Raw genomic sequence first — 19,169 nt, forward strand, 5'->3', positions numbered from 1 at the left:
TTCTGTGTTTAGTGATGGTTTGTTAATTTAGTTGAAGCTGTAGGGGTGAACTGCCATTTTCTTTAGTAAATGTTTTCTCCTGTTTCTGTTAGTCCAGGGAGGTTAGTGTTTGTCATTCTTTTACTGTTTCTTTTGCAGGTAAGCTCCCTGGGTTGAGTTAGTTGGGGGTTTGTTTGTTGTTTTGGCCTTGGTTCACCCTGAAGCCTTTTGCTTCACTTTTAGTTATTATTTTGGTGGTTTTGGTCTTCGTAAATAAATTTGTTAACTTTTTATGGAGACTTTTGTTGTGTTTTTGTTAAACACGTATTTAATTTACCTTTATGTTAGGCCCCAGACCCCTAGACTAAATGGGGCGTAACAGTATAGTAAAAGAAAAGTTATACATTTCTTATAAAAAAAAAAACAAAAAGCAAATCAATATGTGTTGTTATTGTAGACACTTAAATGTTAGTATTGGCAAATATCAGCTATCGGTAACAGTTGAAGGGGAAATATTGGTTATCAGTATCAGCTGAAAAAAATGATATCAGCCCATCCCTTATTTGATTCTCCAGATTGTTAGAAATTACAAGTCTAAACATTATAAATCCTCAGCTTTGATCACTCATTCTTCTTTATGAGAAGTTAAAATTAAATAATGGAGAATAACTTACGCAGAGTTTTACTTTTTGATTCTTTTTTTATCACACTGACCAGTCTGGTCATGCAAAATCTTTTTTATAAAATAGTTTATAGACAATGTGAATCTGTCATTTTCTGAGCAGGTGCAGCTTACAATTTGTTTCAGCCGTACCTTCTGGATTCTCTGCTGATATTCAACAGCCTTGCGTTTGAGTTCTTCACTTGTTTGTCGGGACTCTCGGAGCTCGGCTTCATAGAGATCGCTGCGTCGCCGAGCAGCTGCCAGGTCTTCCTCCAGCTGCCGGATGGTGACCTGCATCTCCTCCAGCTGTGCATGGTACTCCTTAGGACATAAGCAGAAGAGTGAAGTCAATTCAATGCATGTGCAGCAAGGACGCTTTTTTCCACAAAACTTTGACAAAAATATTAAATGTTAAAGAATATTAAACATTTGTGTTGATCTCATTGTTTCTATTTAAAATAAAATAAATTATTATCTTTAAATCAATAACATTTTTATTAAAATAAAAGCAATATAATTGAGAAAGGTGACACTTGACTAAGTTATTTTTATTGTGGTGTTAAGAAAGCTCGATAGTGTTTTACTCTACAAGGATCCATTAAATCTGCAGAAGGGCAGAAATCAAAATGATTGAAGCTTTTATTTTTTTTCAACCTATAGTCTATTACTATTACAATACTGCAAATTCTGTAAATTTTGTACATTATACTTTTATATTTACATTCTTTTTATTCTTAATATTATTATTATTACTGTAATTAGTGTTGCTGTTTGCACAAAGGGAGGAGAGAGGAAGAAATTTCATCTGTGCTTTGTATGCCCTGTACTCAGCATATTTGACAAATAAAAGCCTACTTGACTTGACTTGACTTGACTATTGTTTTCATTAGTCAGGCTCTTTGCAGACCGTGTGCTGCAGTGATGCTTGAATCTCTAATGTTGTTTCTTCCATGACTTTATATTCCAGACTTTTATTTTATTTTAAAAAACTAAGCTAAACTTCTTGTCAGCTATAAGAAATAAGAGAAAGTTTAAAGATAAATGAAGCAATAAGGTTTAAATACAGTATGGAGTATCATAGCTAGCGGCTGGGTGGCTCAGTGGGCTAGGTGAAGGGCTGGCACGCAGGAGCCCTGGGTTCGATTCCCAGGGTTGTCCACTGATCCCCACCCAGATTGGGTCCCTAGGCAAGACCCTTGACGCTGCTGCCTAACTGGGTCCCTGTGCCCCTCAAGTACAGGGTTGTGTCAGGAAGGGCATCCGGCATAAAAACTCTGCCAAATCACTGATGCGAAACAGTGGGTGCTGTTACGCTGTGGCGACCCCGAAAGTGAACTACATGGAGTATCATAGCTAAACCTCCGCAGTGTTACCGTATGTTAGTGAGTTGTAGTTACAAATAAGGTGAAAAAAACCTAAGTAGCTTTATTGCTTAAAAGCAAACAGTCATATTGGCAAAGCACCAATTTAACTAAAAAAGAAAATAAACTATATTTTTTGCAAAGAATTAATCTGAAAAATACCTATAACAGTTTTCCCTCTAACATATGTTTTCCTAGTTCCAACAAAGATCAAAAGTAGATTCAATCTAATGGTCAAACTGCACGTGCTCAAACTAACTGGGTTATATGTTATAGCCTGAAGTTCATTTGTTAATTGAATCACTAAGGGCTGTTTAACAATTGTAATTAAAAGGTGTTATCTCCCCGAGCTGCGCAAGCCTCTTGAGTAACGATCAAAATCTCATCATTTGTATCTTGCAGGGATGCCATCTGCGGGGATGACCTTTCTGAGAGCTGAAGGCTCAGAGGAGAAGCCCTGCCTGCGTGTAGCAGACAAACAGTGTGAAGGAATGCTATCTCACTGCGACTTCAGCAACTTCACTATCAGCTGTTCTGCTGTAGAGAAAAGATGGCATCTTGGAATGTGGATACATTTTGTTTGGGATCATAACTCAATAATTCAATACAAAATGAGTTTAAATATTTAAATAGAATTAGAATCATTACTATTTTTTGATGACAATAGGGAGAACTGAAACAGACCGGCGACCCGTCTAGAGTCTACTTTTCTTTTGCCCAACAGTAGATGGGATAGGCTCCAGCACCCCTGTGACCTCAGAAGGGATTCAGCAGGTTTGGAAGATGAATGGAGAGACCAGACCTCCACTTTCTGTTCTTGGGTTTGACACAAATGCAGTTCCTTAAAATGACCACTAGAAGCTAGTTTCAAAATTTTCATTGACTTTTGTGCTAAAAAACATATCCATCTTTAGATCACGAAAAACTTTTTTAGAGTCTGGAGTTCATACTTTTTCCTGTGTTTATCCCTTTATTCTAATAGGTGCCCTCAATAAAACTCACTGCAGTCTGTTGATGTGGGCAGAGTAAACTCGAGCCAATACACACTAGGCTACATTTTTTAGGTTTTCAATCTTTATTAGTGACGTCAACGTTTTAATAGGGTTTATTGCTTCAGTATATCAACGTTCTGCATCCATTTTTTGGGGGGTTGTCAAATTATTGAGCTAATCCCGGTTCATTAATTAAATAAGTCAAAAAAAAAATTGTGATTAAAATAGCTTAGATTAATTGATTACAGATCATGATTAAGTAATTGCATAAAAAATTAATCGCATAACATTACTAATATTTTTATCTATACACCATGTCTACAGAAATCTGCAGAAAAAACACTTACTTGCTCCTTGATTTCCTGCAGCTTGTTGCTCTGCTCTCTGATGTCGTGGAGGAGCTGCATGGCTTTATCATCTTCTCTGGAAACCTCAACGCGTGCCTCCTCTAAACTTCGCTTCAGGCTCTGCAAACATTAAACGAACCCAAGACAACGTGTGTATCTTCAGTCTCAAAGTAGGTGATTCAGAATAAATGAAAACCAACTTGTTTTACTATTGTTCTACTCAAGCATAACCTACAAACACACAAAGAGCCGATGGGAATGACTCACGCTGCATTCAGTGATGTAGGTGGCAAGGTCTTGCTCCAGGATGCTCCTCTGAGTCTCAGAGGCCTTAAGCTCCACATCTTTCTGGTGAAGCACCGTTTCCAGGTCAGACATTTTACGCTGAAACCTGGAGATTTCTTGCTCCATCTTTGTGAGAGAAAAATAAAAACGAAAACAACCGCTTTACTAAACATAGGGACACTTTCTGAGTTTTATTTTTGTACGCCTGCGCTGTAACAGGCGGAAGAATCATGCTTGCTAAGGCGTATTTGGACAATAAAGCTGAATCAGTTTACAAAGGATTCCTCTGGCCCATCTCCCAAGCAAGAGGACTACAAATCCACAAGCTTTACTGTTATAAAAACTAACAAGATTATCTTGGCTGGTTACAGCACCAACAGAAGCTTCCTTGATCTGTGAAAAGACAATCTTCCAAAATAAACACAAGCCTGGCATTGTAACCCAAAACAAAATGCCTAATTTATTCAAAAGAAAGAAAGCACACCAAAAAAAGTCAACACAAACAGACATTAAATGTTTAAATGAAAGCTGGTGAAAAATAAATAACTATTTAAAGTAGAGTGCATCCTAACCTTGTGACATTTGTCTTGGGTTTCTTGTAACTCTTTGCTTTTCAGATGCAGCTTTTTTTCCATGGAGTTGTTCTTTGCAGGAGAGTTGAGGCCTGCAGACACAGACCTGGACATAAAATGAAGAAAACATTTTTAGTGTGGAATAAAAACCACTGAAACTGCTGTAAACATTTGGCTATAAAATGCTAAAAAAAAAAAAAAAAAAAGGGAAATAGCCTGTCAAATGATAAAAAAAAACACCATTTGTTTTTATTACAACAAAATACATGTCAATGGAGTAGTTTGTCTTATATTCACAGCATGCAGCCTCCTCTGTGGATACGGTGAAGGATAAAAAAACAAACAAAACCTATTGAAGTTACTTTTGAAAAACACAGACTAAGCGACTGTTCAACTCAACGTAGGATGACAGTCTTGTATCGTTACATAAGCGCACATCTGTCAGCTTTTACATCAGCAAAGCTGCAATTGATGGCTAATTAAAATGCAGACAAAAGCCTCACATCATAGAGGTGTGACAGTCACCAAAAGCACAAAGCTTTGCACTACTTAATCTTTATCTTTTTTCAAGAAGACTCTTGTTTTCTGTAACAATAACAATTCTCGAATCAGTTAGTACATATTGAAGCACTTAGGAAATTTATTTTGATTTTCATAGTGCCACTTTATTCATATAAACATTCTAAACTAAATAAAAAAAAGAAAACAGCTATTTGGAAGCAGCTATATTTAACTTTCCCAGACACGCTTTGAAAAAAAAAAAAAACGAACAAACCTTGCAGCAGGGAGGCTGTGAGCCTTGCACAGAGTACAATGCAAAGTTTCTCTTGTTAATGCAAGGTTATTTCCTCTTTTGTTTCTATTCTGTCAATTTGCACACTTCAGACAGACGGTGAGGCTTTGTTGAAGAGGGGGTTTCTGAATAATAATAGGTTAGGAATGAGTGTGAACAAAAAAAACAAAAAAAATGTGATCCACAGATACAGCAGGGACACCTACAAGAACCTGGACTCATACCAGGTCACAGATTTAAGAATAAAAGCAAGCAGGGGTTCTCTGAAGCAAGAATCTCCTGAAAATGTTAAGTGTATATGTTATTATTATAAAAATCCCTATAAACATCAAAATAACTGTAAGCAAATATTAAATGGTAAAAACTAAAACTTTAAACGTTTCTTTTGTCAAATAGATTAAGATAACTATTAAAAAATTACTCGTGATGTTTTTAGTTTGTTCTGTTTTAGAAGATAAAAATAAAACCACTTAATTACAGTTTAAATAACAGAAAAGTACACATAAATATCAAGTAAAATGAACAAAAGTAAAAATTCTGATTAAAAAAATGTCAAAATACACTTTCCTTTTTGTCCACAAATTTCTACAAAATAAAACAAATGCTGTAAATGGCAATAGCCAAGTAAAAGAATCTATAGCTGTTGAAGAACAACTGATTTATAAAAGAATTTTATCACATTTGAAACACAAAAAATATTTACTCTTCCAGAATAGCAGATTTGTATCAAATATAATTGGCATGAAAAATTAATAGTGTTAAATTCAGAAGGATTAGAAAAATATAAGATATCAAATCTCAAAGTCGCAACAAGCTTCCCAAAAATAAAAAAAGATGAAGATAACTCACCCAAAAATCCTAAATCAGATAAAGGTATCACAATGAGAAAAACAATTGAGATTTTTTAAGAATTAATCCAAGAGAGGTTGAATCAATTCCTTTATAGATAGTCTAATTTAACAGAAAAACAATGATGACCAAAAAAAAAAACACACACACACACAATGCAGCTGCTGAAAGAACCACAAACCAGCTCTGAGGTATAGATTTCTCCTCTGTGGACTAAAGGGTTAAGTTAACACTCTTAAAACATGCTGCTAATTTGCTGGTCTATATGAAATGTCTAAAAAAGAACACTTAATACATTATTTGGTTTAGATTTGAGCTCGGAACCGCATGCTGGACGGAGTGATTTTCCGCAGAGACAGAAACTGTGTAAAAGTGGTTCATTAATCTGTGCAAGTCATAAATAAAAAGTGTAAGCACAGAGATCGGGCAAGCAGTGTATGACTGCTGTGCATTAACTGCTCATACTAAGGCAGTTTAGCTCAGCTTAAAGGAAATGCGTCGCTTCCTCACTAAGTGTGGAGTGTTTAAGATGGTCTGAGGTCCGTCAATCAAAGCAATCGTCAGAGTCAGCATCCAAGAAAAGATATAATAATGTCCCTCCCCAATTGCTTTAAATATTAAAGTTTAACATGTTCAGTCATACTAATTTCTATAGTTTAGGTCAATCAGAGCGTACTTTTACACATTTACATGCGTTCTTTGTCATTTAATAGGATCAAATATCAAATAAACAACCCATTAAGTGAGACATTTTTACTAAATGTCATTGTGTTTTTAGTCTAACTCATCGACTGCATTTATACAAAAGTCTGTGTGAGCTTAAAGGTTTTTTTCTGCAAAAATATGTTTATTTCTAAATATAAAACTTTCATTTGTAAGATTTTTTTTATTTTTTATGAACTCTTGCTGCAGTATAAAGGTAGTTCCAAGTCTATTCACATCAATGTGTCACAGTACCCATCTGTCAAAACATTTTTTTTAGATCTGTTTGTACTGCCTCCGTCATTCGCTTATTATTCCTTTTTCCTGGAATCTGATTTTTTTGTCAATTGAATGATTTACCTTTGAGCCACATGGAAACATTTTTATTAAGAGGATACACAGTCTAGAATGGTCATCACCTCTGGCTCAGAGCTCAATGTTCCTCTTTTTGGTGGTGTAATGAAGAATGTGGTCATGCATATGAATGCACCTACACCTAACTGATCCCTTTTTCAAAGCAGTGACCTGTTTATAGGTAATACAGAAAAGGGCTTGTTCCAATTAAAACCACTGATCAATGATAGTGTAGCAGTAAGGGACAGAGACATTAGAAAAGGAAGCAAATAAAAAAGGAGATGAGATGGGTAAAGATGGGGGTGGGGAGTGGGAAAAAAAAAACCCATCACGGTTGTAACCATAGAAATAGATTCTCTCCCCCAATGTGGGCTCTCATCCTTTTTCCTGTCTAATCTGCTAACGCCGTTTCTTCCTTTTCTGCTGCTGCTGATCCGCAGTCTCCTACAGCTACACGAGCAGACCGGAGCACCAGGATGGGGCTACAGAAATGAAAAGCAAAGCACACTCTCCCCCTCCGCTTTATTATCAGAGGTTAACAAGCTAAACAGCAATAAGCTAAATTACAGTCCCATGACACATTCTGTCAAAGTCAGGAGCCCATTATGCTTCAGAGTGACTGAAACCAGGATAACAGCAGCGAGGGGTGGGAGAGATGTGTGAGCTTCCACTTCTCCGCGAGCCTCATTGACACACTCAGCCGCATACCAATCAGCATTCATGGCGAGGTGATGTGGGCTAAAATCCTCCTGTTTAAGCACGCTTTCAATCAACTTAGTGTCACGTCAAGATGGAAAACTAATAGCAGATGAATAAAAAGGCACAAAACCTGAAAATTAGAAGACGTGAGCACCACTGGAAGAGGGGATCCCTCCCCTCCCTCATTTCCCGTCTGACACAGCAAACGGCCAAAGCAACACTATTGACCACCAAATCCCCACAGCAGGTCCCCAGAATGTCAAGCTGCTTGAAAACTGCTGCACCCATTATTAAGAATCTATTGTCACAACAGTAAGCTTATGAAATCTGAAATAAAAGGTGTTACAAGAGGTTTCTGTGCAGACTGAAGAAGGAAAAATACAAGTAAACCGGTAGCACTTACTCCGATTTGACCAATAATGTCAAAGCTCTGCTGAAGAACCAGCCTAGAAAGGGCAGATCCTGGCCGTGGAAGCCCGCCGGCAGAGCTCCTTGCTGGTTGGCAGAAGCTGGCCAGGGGGCAGCCTGCTCCGGCTCCTCAAAATTAGAGGTGTCATCTTCAGCTTGCAATGCAGGAACGAAAGGCGGGAGAACTGCAGGAATAAGAGATCGAAGTGGGGAGTAAGAGACGAGGAGGTAAATCCAGAAGACGGAGGCAGTTTGAAAGGAAAAAATGAGAGAAAATAAAAAAAAAAGATGAAGGAAAAATAACAAGGAGAAAGGGAAGAGAAAAGAAGGGAGGAGGAGCAGAGCGGTGGGAGCCTAGAGTGCGGTAAGTCGCGCGTTGATGCACATGCTGCCTCCGTCCCTCCCACCCACCCTCCACCCTTTTTCCCCCTCTCACATACACATACTCCCTCGCTCTCCCTCACTGCAGCAGTGCAAGCTAATCAGCTGGAGCTGAAGCAGAATCAGTGTTTAACCGCCAATATACAGCATCTGTGCATTCAATACAAACTGACAAATGTCTGATTTTATTTAGAAGGAAAATCAGTCATCATTCCTGAAAAAATATAAACATAAATGATCTATTTGCTATTTATGACAGCTGATCAGCAGACGGTGTCAAACATCATCTCTGACTACATGTAGATGCATATGAGCGGTGTTGTCTGTGCTGCATCTGTTGAGAAGCAGATGAGTTGCAGGTCTTTACTCCGTCTGCCTCATTCATCTCCTTCCTCCTTCCCACACTCCCTCCTAGGAATAGCTGGCTTACTGCCAGCGGCACACAGAATCTCATTATTTTACAACCCAAACCAGCAGCGGCAACACAGTTGTCCATTTGCACACTTTATCCACACACACTCATCAGCTGGTTAACTTTTCTTTTTTTTTTACAACTCCCTTTAAAAACAAACAGTTTTAGTTGAAGGACAGAGAGTCAGGAGTAGGGAATCCCTTCACCTTGTCTTAGGTTGTTCCAGTCTACAGTGGAGAAGAAAGAGTGACACCGGAGTCCCTGGTAGCCGAGTCGCTCTTTTGCTCCACACAGCAAGCTCTGCACCAAGTCGACAAACTGTTTACTGGCACGTGGCTCTTCTGGAAATTTTAAATACCGCTGCAGGAAAAATAACATTTGCATACAAATTCAACAAATCAGATTCGACTTAGTTCTGCTTGCTTATTATGTGGATTCTACTTGGGGGTACCACTTAAATAGCTGATATGCCAATCTTAGAAGTCACTAGTATGTCCAGAAACACAAAAGATTAACGACCCACTCTAAGGAAAATTGTGTTTTTACATGTTTCGTGAAGTATTTTTCTCACAATGGACGAAATATATAAAGAAAATTAAGATTAAAACTGAGTTTGAGTGTAACTTTACTTTTTATGAAAAAATGCAGAAGGAAAAAGCTTGTAGATGTGACTTAAGATCTACTATGGAAAGCCACAGGCACTCTGCGCCGCTCTATTCCAATCCATGTGCTCATATGCAAATAGATAGTTAATGTTTTCCTCATCTGACCTTTACGACTGGATAGCTCCCATATTGCTCGGCATTTTTGTTACACCCATAATGCTAGATTGGAGTTTAGTGGGGCTGTAAGCTAGTGGGAAAAAGTGTAAACAAAGGGATGAGGGGAAATGGGGCAGGATTGCTCCACCCCTACAGTCCCATCCACATCACAGAGATGAATTTCTAATGAACTACTGCAACTCTGCTGACACCATGTACTATAAAATTTGTTTTTTAATTTGTTTTTGTCAAGAAATGTCATAATTATAATTAAAAGGGTAAATTTTAAAATAGATCCAAAGACGATAGGAAAATTAATCTGGCTATCAACACTGTAAAAAATACAGCAATTACATAATATTAAGTGGATGAAAGTTCCTAAATAATAATACATTATCTAATATAAAATGCTAAATTAATTAAAATACCCCATTGCGATTTTTTACTTCAACATTTATCGTTCTTTCAAGAGTGGAGGCTATTTGATATTCTCTGCTTTTTAATTCTTAATTGGAGGTTTGTTAATTTGTTACCTTAAAATGTATGTTATTATTGCAAAGACGCATTAGTATTTGTTGCTAATTTTATTTTACTGTTAAAATTAAATTAATATATTATTTTTTAAATTGTTCAAAGAAAAAGTTTTGGGGAAAAACAAATAAATAGAGATATATATTCACAAAATAGTGATACATCGTAGATTACCAAAGTAATATATTGATTATTGCAATATTTGCCATATCGTGATACTATGGACATCGTGAGTTACCCTGAGATTCCCAACCCTAGTCTACGTACATGGAAATGCATGATGTTGTGGATAGTCTTGGTTGAAGTGCCATCAGAAAATGGTAACTTGGAATAGATCATCTCATAGGCAATGACCCCAACGGACCACCAATCACATTCAATCCCATAGGTGCCCTGAGCGCCACCGTTCACGGCTGCCAGGACCTCAGGGGACAAAAAGTCCTGGGTTCCAACGGGCACTGTAGGAGCAGTGACCTGGAAGGAACACACAAAAAATATTAGAATAAATCGTAGTGATGCTATTGCCAAGAAAACTGAACCACACTGATAGACCAATCCCAATAATCCACGTACTGTTTTGTTAACGGTCAGTCTGGCAGCGGATCCAAAGTCGGATACCTTAATGTGACCAGTCCGGTCGATGAGAATGTTTTCTGGTTTGACATCTCTGTAAGTTGAGAGTTAAGAAGACATTTGATACCGCTTTTAAAGAGCTTTTAGTTGCCCAAGTACTGTTAGACGTCAACTGATCTGAGGATAATGGAATAACATCGTAAACGTCAGCATTGTTTTTATACGGCCATAAGGCCCAACTAATTTTATCAAAGCTTAAAAAGGTCAGAGGTGTCTATGGCAGGTGTTTAATGTGCTCTCAGACCAGCTTACAAATACCAGCAGCTTAAATTTTACTCCTGATGTCTTACCTATGGACGTAGCCCAGCTGGTGGACAGCATGAATGGCCTCTATCAGCTCGGCCAAATAAAACTGAGCCATGGCTTCATCAAACTGATCCTCGTATCGGTTCAGCAGGGACATCAGGTCACCACCTGGCATGTACTCCATCGCCTGGGAATACCCGTTTATGCAAACAGTCAGGAATCACCATGATAACAGATGGTCATCACGACTGTGGGCTCATCTGAAGAACAGTAAGCCATCAGCCGTCACCCAGACTTTGCATTCATGTTTATAGAGACAAACAGAGGAAGCAAGCAACAGAACTTATTCAGAAGTTTCTCATTGCAGATACTGTTGCATAACAAGCAGATACTATTACTGATTCATCTGCCATACTGCAGTCAAAGCACGGCTAAAAATACATCAAGAAGAAAACACTGCGAAATCCCTCGCTCGCATGTCTTTGATCAAAGGGTCACGTGCCACAACAGCATTCAAGACGCTGAGCTTTGAAAGTCAGAATGCGTTGTGTTTGCGCCGACTATCGCCTCTGCCTTCAGAAAGGCAGCGCCAAAGTTGATGTGAGGTATGCGGTTGTACCCACACAGCCATAACAGACGAGAGCCTCTGCTGCATGAATGGCTTCGCAAGTCTGAATGAACAGAGCATTTTCCAGTGTTACCTAGCAACAGGAAGACTTGGTGCCTCTTTGACACAAGGATAAAGATGGATGCTTTGTATTTTCCTCCACGCTCAGTTGGCGAGTAGAGGGGAAAACAGGGGGAGCTAAAGGAAGAATAATATTCAAGGCAAACATTTGGGGAGAGATAAAGTTTACAGTTGTGATAAGAGGAAAAATAGGAGTGTTGTTATGATGCAAGTTATCGTCAAGAAGGAAAATACTTGTACATAGAAAACTTGTCCAAGAAAACAGCTACAACAGTGATTACATTATTAATTGACAGTGATGATTAACCCTTCCGCTCTCCTTAGCTTGTTTACATTAAAAGTTCTGTTAGAAATGAGGATGCGAGTCAACTTTTGTTTCACACGATCAGCAGAGGGTAGACAGAAAATAGGAACTAGATCGGGGTCGGCAACCTTTAACAGTAAAGGAGCCATTCTGGCTTGTTTTCCACTGATCAAAACCTAGAATGAGCTGCAAAATCTTACTTTACCCTTTAAAAAATTGGGATTTGCATTCATCATCTTTTTTTAATAATAAATATGAATTATGTCTATTTTTTGGCAGAAACACAAGGAACAAAAATATTAAAAGAAACAAACATCTCTCAAAATGTGATTTTTTTTTATGTTTGACAGAAACTCAAATTATTTATTTTATAATAAAAGATGCTCTGTGTCAAACAAGATCATCTCAGTGTAGCTCTGGACAGCTAGTTACCATTGTTGTGCACCATAAGACATGTACTTTTAACTCTTAAAGATCAAACTTTTTACCAAAGTTATTCTTTGCATATAAAATCCGTTCATTCTGGAGGTAGCACTGAGCAAACAAAACGTCTTCAGGTTAACAGGGAAGTAAAAACCTTTTATCATCTATGTGCATCTCAGCCATCAATTAATACATTTAACCAATCTTAATTGAATAAATGCTAATTATGTAATCCTGACTTTAAAAAAAAATACTATTATTTTATTTTTTCTTCGGCCAGAGAGCCACCATGCAGAGAGAAAAGAGCCACATGTGGCACTGGAGCCGCAGGTTGCAGACCCCTGAACTAGACAGATTAAGGGTGTTTTCAGACTGGAAAAGTCCGTTAGTTTGGACCGAGTCCTGAACCTTGCGTTTGGTCTGTATTTAGACAGCCGTCCACCAGGGATTTCTCTTTCAAAATAAAGAATCTAAACAAAACCATGTGACTAAAGATCTATCCAGTCATTAGCCAGGAATTACGAGAGCGGGGCAAAGCTATGGCCGGAGAAAATCCTACGCTTTGTAATTCTTGTTGGGATAGGTAACTTATTCAAACTTTATATTTTGCTGACCAATTTTGAACGTCTGTATCAACGTCAGGTACAACCCTCTTTTTTCTACTTTGGTGTAGGCATGCTGCAAGACCGTTACTGACAGAGGGAGGCGACGGCTAAGAAGGTACACTGATCAGTGTTTATGACATATAGATTGTAAGAAAAACGGTGTAAGAAGCAATGTGTATCACCTTAAAAGTTGCTTTAATGAGCCTGTATTCATCCAATCACATTTCAATAAGTTGCTGGGTCTCATCGTTGCTCTGATTAGTGGCAACGACGTTGACTTTTAAAATTGTCGACGACTAATTTGCTAGTAGACGCATTTTTTTTTCTTCTTGTTTTTATGTCAAAACTACGGTGCGCCCTTTCTAATCCCGGGTCTGACATTCTCTTTGACACATGTGCAGCGGTGCTAATCCGGGTCAGTAGCGATGTCACAGGAAGTTTTGAGAAGGCTAGGGTACCATAACAACACACCAATGGAGCTTGAAAGTGTGGGAAACCTGAAATAATAAAAGAAAAACTGTCCAATGCAATATCTGCAAGCCATAACTTATGTTCTATGGCAGCACTACAGTGATGCATGAACACCTGAAGAGGAAGCACTTTGTGCCGGAGTATGATCACACTGAAGAGAAATCTTCGTCTAGAGAAGCCAACACTGGCCCAAAAAGAGAACAAGCTCTGCCGCTGCAGTTGTGCAGGTTTAAATGGACCATGTGATTAATGGGTATGGAGATAAACCAGAAGATCTACAGCAGGTCCGTGTCTACAATGTCCCTCTGTCTGGGCGGTGAAACCAAACACCGCGAGGGTGGTGCAGATTATGAATTTACACTGGAAATAAACCACTCAGCCAAGGCTTCATTCATATTTTGGGCTGTGAAGCTCTTCTTCAGGTTCCTCAACGGCTCTTTACTCCTCAAAGAAACTCTCCTAACATGTATGTGTTCATATATGACAACTTGATAGTGAGAATGCGCTGCAATGACAACGAGAGCTGAACCATTTAAAATAGAGGCGCTCCTTGTATTAGTTTTGCATCATGTCAGTCCCAGATGCTGGGTCTGTATGAACAAACATTTGGGTCCAGATCCGGACCCAGATGTTGGGTCCAGATCTGGACTGCATTCTGCCACTTAGTAATCCCTGTTTTAGACAGACAAACTTCAGATATTTTTGTTAATTTTTCTCAATTTAAACAAAGTATACACACAAATGAAATGAGTTTTCATTCAAGCAAAAAACTTTGGGGAAAAAAAAAGTACTTTTTAGAATTATTTTTATTTTAGACTTAAAAAAAAAAAAATCAACTTACAGAACATCTCTAAGAAAAAGGAAACAAGTGTTGCAGTATTACCAGGTAGACGTGCTCTTTGTCCTGGAAGGCGTAGAGAAGCTGTGGGATCCATGGACTACTGTTCATAGACAAGATCCTCCTTTCCTCCTCATAAAAAACAACCTGAATGGAGTTAAAGAAAAAAAAAACACTGAACACCCATTTGAGGCTAGTAACATCAGACATATTGTAGACACTTATAACAAGGCACTAAATCTGAAATCCCTCTCTGTTCTTTTTGAAAGTTACAGAAATCTTTATGGAATAATAGATTGGACAAATAACTTGTTGTTTTGTTGTTGTTGTTGATACTTAATGAATTAATCTTAATTTTTATAGCACTAAATGCCACCAGGGTACCAAAATGCTTTACAAGTACAAAGATAAAAAGGGGAAGTTAAAATTGAAGAAAAGTTAAGAACATAAATTAAAAATAGCAACATAAATTACAAAGGGACACAAAACACATAAAGGGTAGGTAAAAATGTAGTTAAATAAGTAAAAGAAAAAACTACTGTGAGCATTGAAAGCAATCCTACATAGATTATTCAGAATGCATTGATGGCTGATAATCCTAAATTATTCCGCCACAAACACAAAAGTACATCAATTGACAATCAGAGATTTCACATTATTTTTGTAAGTATTGGTCCACGTTGTTCATGTGAAATTTGGACACCAGAACACATTTTTGTTCATCCAAACTCTGCAAATGTTGCTCACTTCAGATCTCTTCCTGTCACAGCTCATGTGCTATTCTGACTGAGCTCTGTTCCATTAGTCATATGCCAGAGAGCACAGCTGTCAAATACCATATCCAGAATTCATCAGGGTTTGTTCAGGCCTGCAGCACTCTCCAGTGGGCTTTTGTAGGATTACAGAATTGCTTCTCAACACTGCAGTCATGCCCTGTGGTTATGGAAACAAACACTGTTTTGACAAAGTCTGACTGTTATCTGAATCCAGATGGTATAATGCCAAATATCTTTTATTGCCATTTTTTAATACTATCTCTGGTAAAAAGCAAAATTAAGGAATATATTGTTTCCTTTACAAAAATGATTTTCCTCTGCTTTTTTCTATAACATTTAGACCTTTTTTGTGAGTGCTTCTGTGTCTGTTTTCAGACATAGTATATCAACCAGAGGACATCTACATGTTTCTTTCAAACACCATAAACTGTCCGTCTCTTTCTTAACAATAAACATGCATCTAATTATCAAACTATTTTCTTATGGTTTAACAATAACTTTTCTTCCTTTAAATAACTAAAAGATTGAGAATCTACAAGGTTTTATCTCAAAATTATTCTTTATGCCACTGAGAATCTAATTGAAGGCCTTCTGTTATTTTTTAATGGCCATTTTTCTGCTGATTTTTTTAAATCAGAAACCCTGTTCCTAAATAAAATGCAAAATTGGCAATTTTTTCCTCATATTTATTATTTTATTATTTTGCTCTGGTTTTGAACAATTTTAACACCTGCCGAGTATCCTGTTTTTTTATTAATTTGTGTTTTTTTATTATTATTTAAATGTCCAGGTTTTACTTACAGCACCTTCTTTATGTATTATTTATTACTTTAATAGTATGTTTTTTTTTAAACCATGGGTTGATTTGAAGTATGAATATTGCACTGACCAGGAGGCACTTTTTAATTTCATTGTACCTGGGACAATGACAAATAAAGATATCGATCGATCTATCTATCTATCTATTCATCTATCTATCTAATACTTGTAACTTTTATATGTGAAAAATAAATAAGATTGCACCATCTTGAATTCATATTGATGGGAAAATGACATTTTAAGTCTTCAAACACAGTTTATGACCAATTAATCAGTGCTTAAAAAGACAGCAACCAGTACTACTTATAACTTCTCCTTGCTGACAAAAAAAAGTTAGATTTTTGGGTGAATGTTACCAATGTCCATTTTAATTTAATTGTTTTTTAATGTAACCCTTGTATCCTAGTCATGTTTACATTGGAAGTGGGGTTATCTTTTTATTTTCACTGGTGTCTGTGGCAGACACAAAATCCTGTCCACCTTTGTCATGGGAGGGGTCACACACCATCTTTCCAAAAATTTGATTTCTTAGCAGTTTGCTTTTCAAATCGTTGTGAATCAGGAGCAGATGAAAAAAAAATCAAGTTTAAAAAATATTGTCAAAAATATGCTGAGCGGGCAACACAAACTCCCTGCTCCGCTCAATACTGATGCATCCACTTTAGACTAGATCCAACCAAGTACGTCTTCATTTTCCTCATTCGATCTGACGTATGTCTCAAAACTGTATGGCTGGACAGCCTCAATATTGCTCGCCATTTTTGTTGCACCACTTTTGTTAGGTTGGGGTTGTGAGGGGCTGTAAGCTTGCTGGAGAATGTGTAAACAGAGTGCTATGAGCTATAGGTGACAGGAAGAGCGATGGCGTTACTCTGTGCCAACAGTTCCACCCACACCTCTGAGGCAAATTTCTACAGAACTACTGCCGCTCTTCAGAAACGATATCATAATAAACTGCACAGGCTTTTAAAAATTTTGGCTGAAAACAGTATCTTCATCATTAAAAGACAACTGGGAATGCTTTTAAAATAGACCAAAAGATGATGGGAGTGGAACTTAAAGCATTCAAGCAAATAATCGGGAGGTAAAGTGGGCTTCAACCATTAAAAGGTTTCCGTTTGTTTAAAGGAAAAACAGACTAACGTCACACTGAAACAAGTTTTTGCCTTGCATCCAGAAAGTTGTGACAGAGAGAACATCCTCAAAAAATGATCTGCAAATTACCTCAAAATGACACTGACTATTAACTTCACCATGCACCGTCACAGAATACATGCTGTGAAATAAAAATATCATCTGGAAAAACAGTAAAATAATTCCTCCACAAAAATGAGAAAAAAGCCAGATCTTATCTTTGACTGCTACCACTCTGTTGTATTGCATTTCCAAAAAAAAAAAAGTTCTTACATTGTCTTTAGTGCGTAGAACTTCTTTCTTCATCACTTTAAGTGCACAAACATCTCCTGTGGCTTTCTCTCGGACAACTTGGACTTCAGCAAAGCGACCGCGACCCACTACTGCACGATACTCAAAGTCCTGAAGGCCTGGCTGCAGAGCCTGCAGCTCTGACACTGCGTCAGAGACTTCAATAGAGAAACATAGAGGCAGGTTACACAAGTAGCAAATACATTTCCTTTATATTGCAGATGTTTTCATAAAACAAAATCTGTACATGTAAGCAGATATTAGTTTATACACATTTTAATATTATGTTTAAAAAAGATTTTAAAAGTTTATTTATACATTATGTATTTGGACAAAGGTTCAGGGAGGAGAAATAATTCTGAGTAAGAGTAAGTTTGTCCTTACAGCTCCAGAAATCAAACTAAAATTGATGACGGTTACCCAAAAGACATTTTAGGAACAGAAAAGTATTCTTACATTTATTGACAAACGTTGCCACATGACGTATCTTCTTGAGCTCAGGAGACGTGCACTCCTGGTAGAGAAGCAACAAGGCTTCCAGAAATTCCTCCCGTCCTAAGCTTCCTCCTCCTGCTGCTGCACCTAAGTTGACTTTTCCCTGGAAGAAAAACACAAACAGGAAGACCAATTATTTAAAAGCCCGTCCATGTGTCCTCGTTATACCAAAACCCCCAAAGCTCTGAAGTTTTACCTGAAACACCTGGTTGAGTCTCAGGCTGCGGCTGGTAATAGGGTCAGCGGCAGAGGAGAGACCTTTCACGTTGCCTTGACTGACGTATTTGAACTTCAACATTTTTTGTCACATACAATCTACAAAAAAACAAACAAACAAATATTTATGGTGCAGTCGTGCTATATATCAACAACTTGCTACGTACGTGTCTACAATTAACGACGACCAACGTCCGTTTTTTTTTTCTTGTTTGCTAACAACAAATGCGATGCAAGCTAGTATCGTGTTTTCATTATAGGTTTAAAAAGGCGTGTGTACTCAAAACGTACTCACCAAACCGCCATGCCGTAACAACAATACTTTTTACGTCAACAAATAAACTAGCTAAGAAGCACACTCTTATCTCGAGCGTTGTTTCCGGGTGAACTTTCAAATTTTGCGCGTTTCCCGCCCATTTCCCCTGCCCCCTGAATGAGGCTGTCATGTGATTGGATGATCTAGTTCCAAAGGGGCGGGTGTAATGGTACTTTTTAACCAATGACTGATGGCGGGGCTATACAGTCTATTGGCTACATCAGTACATCACTTCCTTTGGTGTTGACTATTAGTGACAAAGAATAATATAATATAATATAATATAATATAATATAATATAATATAATATAATATAATATAATATAATATAATATAATATAATATAATATAATCTTAACCCTTTTTGTAAAGCAAACTTTATTGAGGAATCTTAACATCTATTAGAAGAACAAAAAGAGAATAAGCAGGGGGTTATTGAGAAACAAAATTACGATTAAAGAGCACATTTGAGTAAATCACAGCATGATGAAAATGGAGGACCGTTCAGTGTATCACCCGTTATTTACATTATATATTTTAAATACAGATTTTTTTCTAGCTTTCAAAGTCATTTCATTTTTGAAAGGTTCACTGTATTTTTTATATATATCTTGACATATTATATTATGTCTAGCTGTGACAGAGGCATATGGTCAGTGATAGTGGAAGGATTTTAGATTTAGAATTTTTTCACAATAGTTTAATTGTAATTAAATGTATTTAACTTACATGGTAGGGAAAAAAATATATGGAACTTTTAAAAGCAATTCCTGAGTCTTTGATTCAAATATCATTCATGTTAAATTCAACTTGTTTTGTTAATG

At 37.4% G+C, this 19,169-nt stretch overlaps 1 protein-coding gene across 6 annotated transcripts in view; it reads right to left on the reverse strand.

The window, feature by feature from the left end:
- cita (citron rho-interacting serine/threonine kinase a) overlaps window positions 1-18,467 on the reverse strand; it is a 48,841-nt gene extending 30,374 nt beyond the window's left edge. For 5 of the 6 annotated variants that reach the window (XM_036211941.1, XM_036211944.1, XM_036211942.1 and 2 more), the window contains exons 1-14: window positions 18,325-18,467; window positions 18,010-18,128; window positions 17,775-17,916; window positions 17,301-17,476; window positions 14,344-14,445; window positions 11,014-11,156; window positions 10,664-10,757; window positions 10,358-10,564; window positions 9,005-9,158; window positions 8,001-8,190; window positions 4,201-4,306; window positions 3,611-3,754; window positions 3,344-3,463; window positions 794-964 (exon numbers count right to left, since the gene is read on the reverse strand). In XM_036211941.1, coding sequence (XP_036067834.1) covers window positions 794-964; window positions 3,344-3,463; window positions 3,611-3,754; window positions 4,201-4,306; window positions 8,001-8,190; window positions 9,005-9,158; window positions 10,358-10,564; window positions 10,664-10,757; window positions 11,014-11,156; window positions 14,344-14,445; window positions 17,301-17,476; window positions 17,775-17,916; window positions 18,010-18,111 — 1,851 coding nt within the window. In that variant the 5' untranslated portion in view covers window positions 18,112-18,128; window positions 18,325-18,467. Of the gene's footprint in view, window positions 1-793; window positions 965-3,343; window positions 3,464-3,610; window positions 3,755-4,200; window positions 4,307-8,000; window positions 8,191-9,004; window positions 9,159-10,357; window positions 10,565-10,663; window positions 10,758-11,013; window positions 11,157-14,343; window positions 14,446-17,300; window positions 17,477-17,774; window positions 17,917-18,009; window positions 18,129-18,324 lie in introns of those variants that run through there. The other variant, XM_024271222.1, reaches the window with a different exon arrangement.
- Between the last annotated feature and the right edge of the window lie 702 nt (window positions 18,468-19,169).

The sequence above is a fragment of the Oryzias melastigma genome, linkage group LG5 (genome assembly GCF_002922805.2).
Source record: "Oryzias melastigma strain HK-1 linkage group LG5, ASM292280v2, whole genome shotgun sequence".
Classification (NCBI taxonomy): domain Eukaryota; kingdom Metazoa; phylum Chordata; class Actinopteri; order Beloniformes; family Adrianichthyidae; genus Oryzias; species Oryzias melastigma.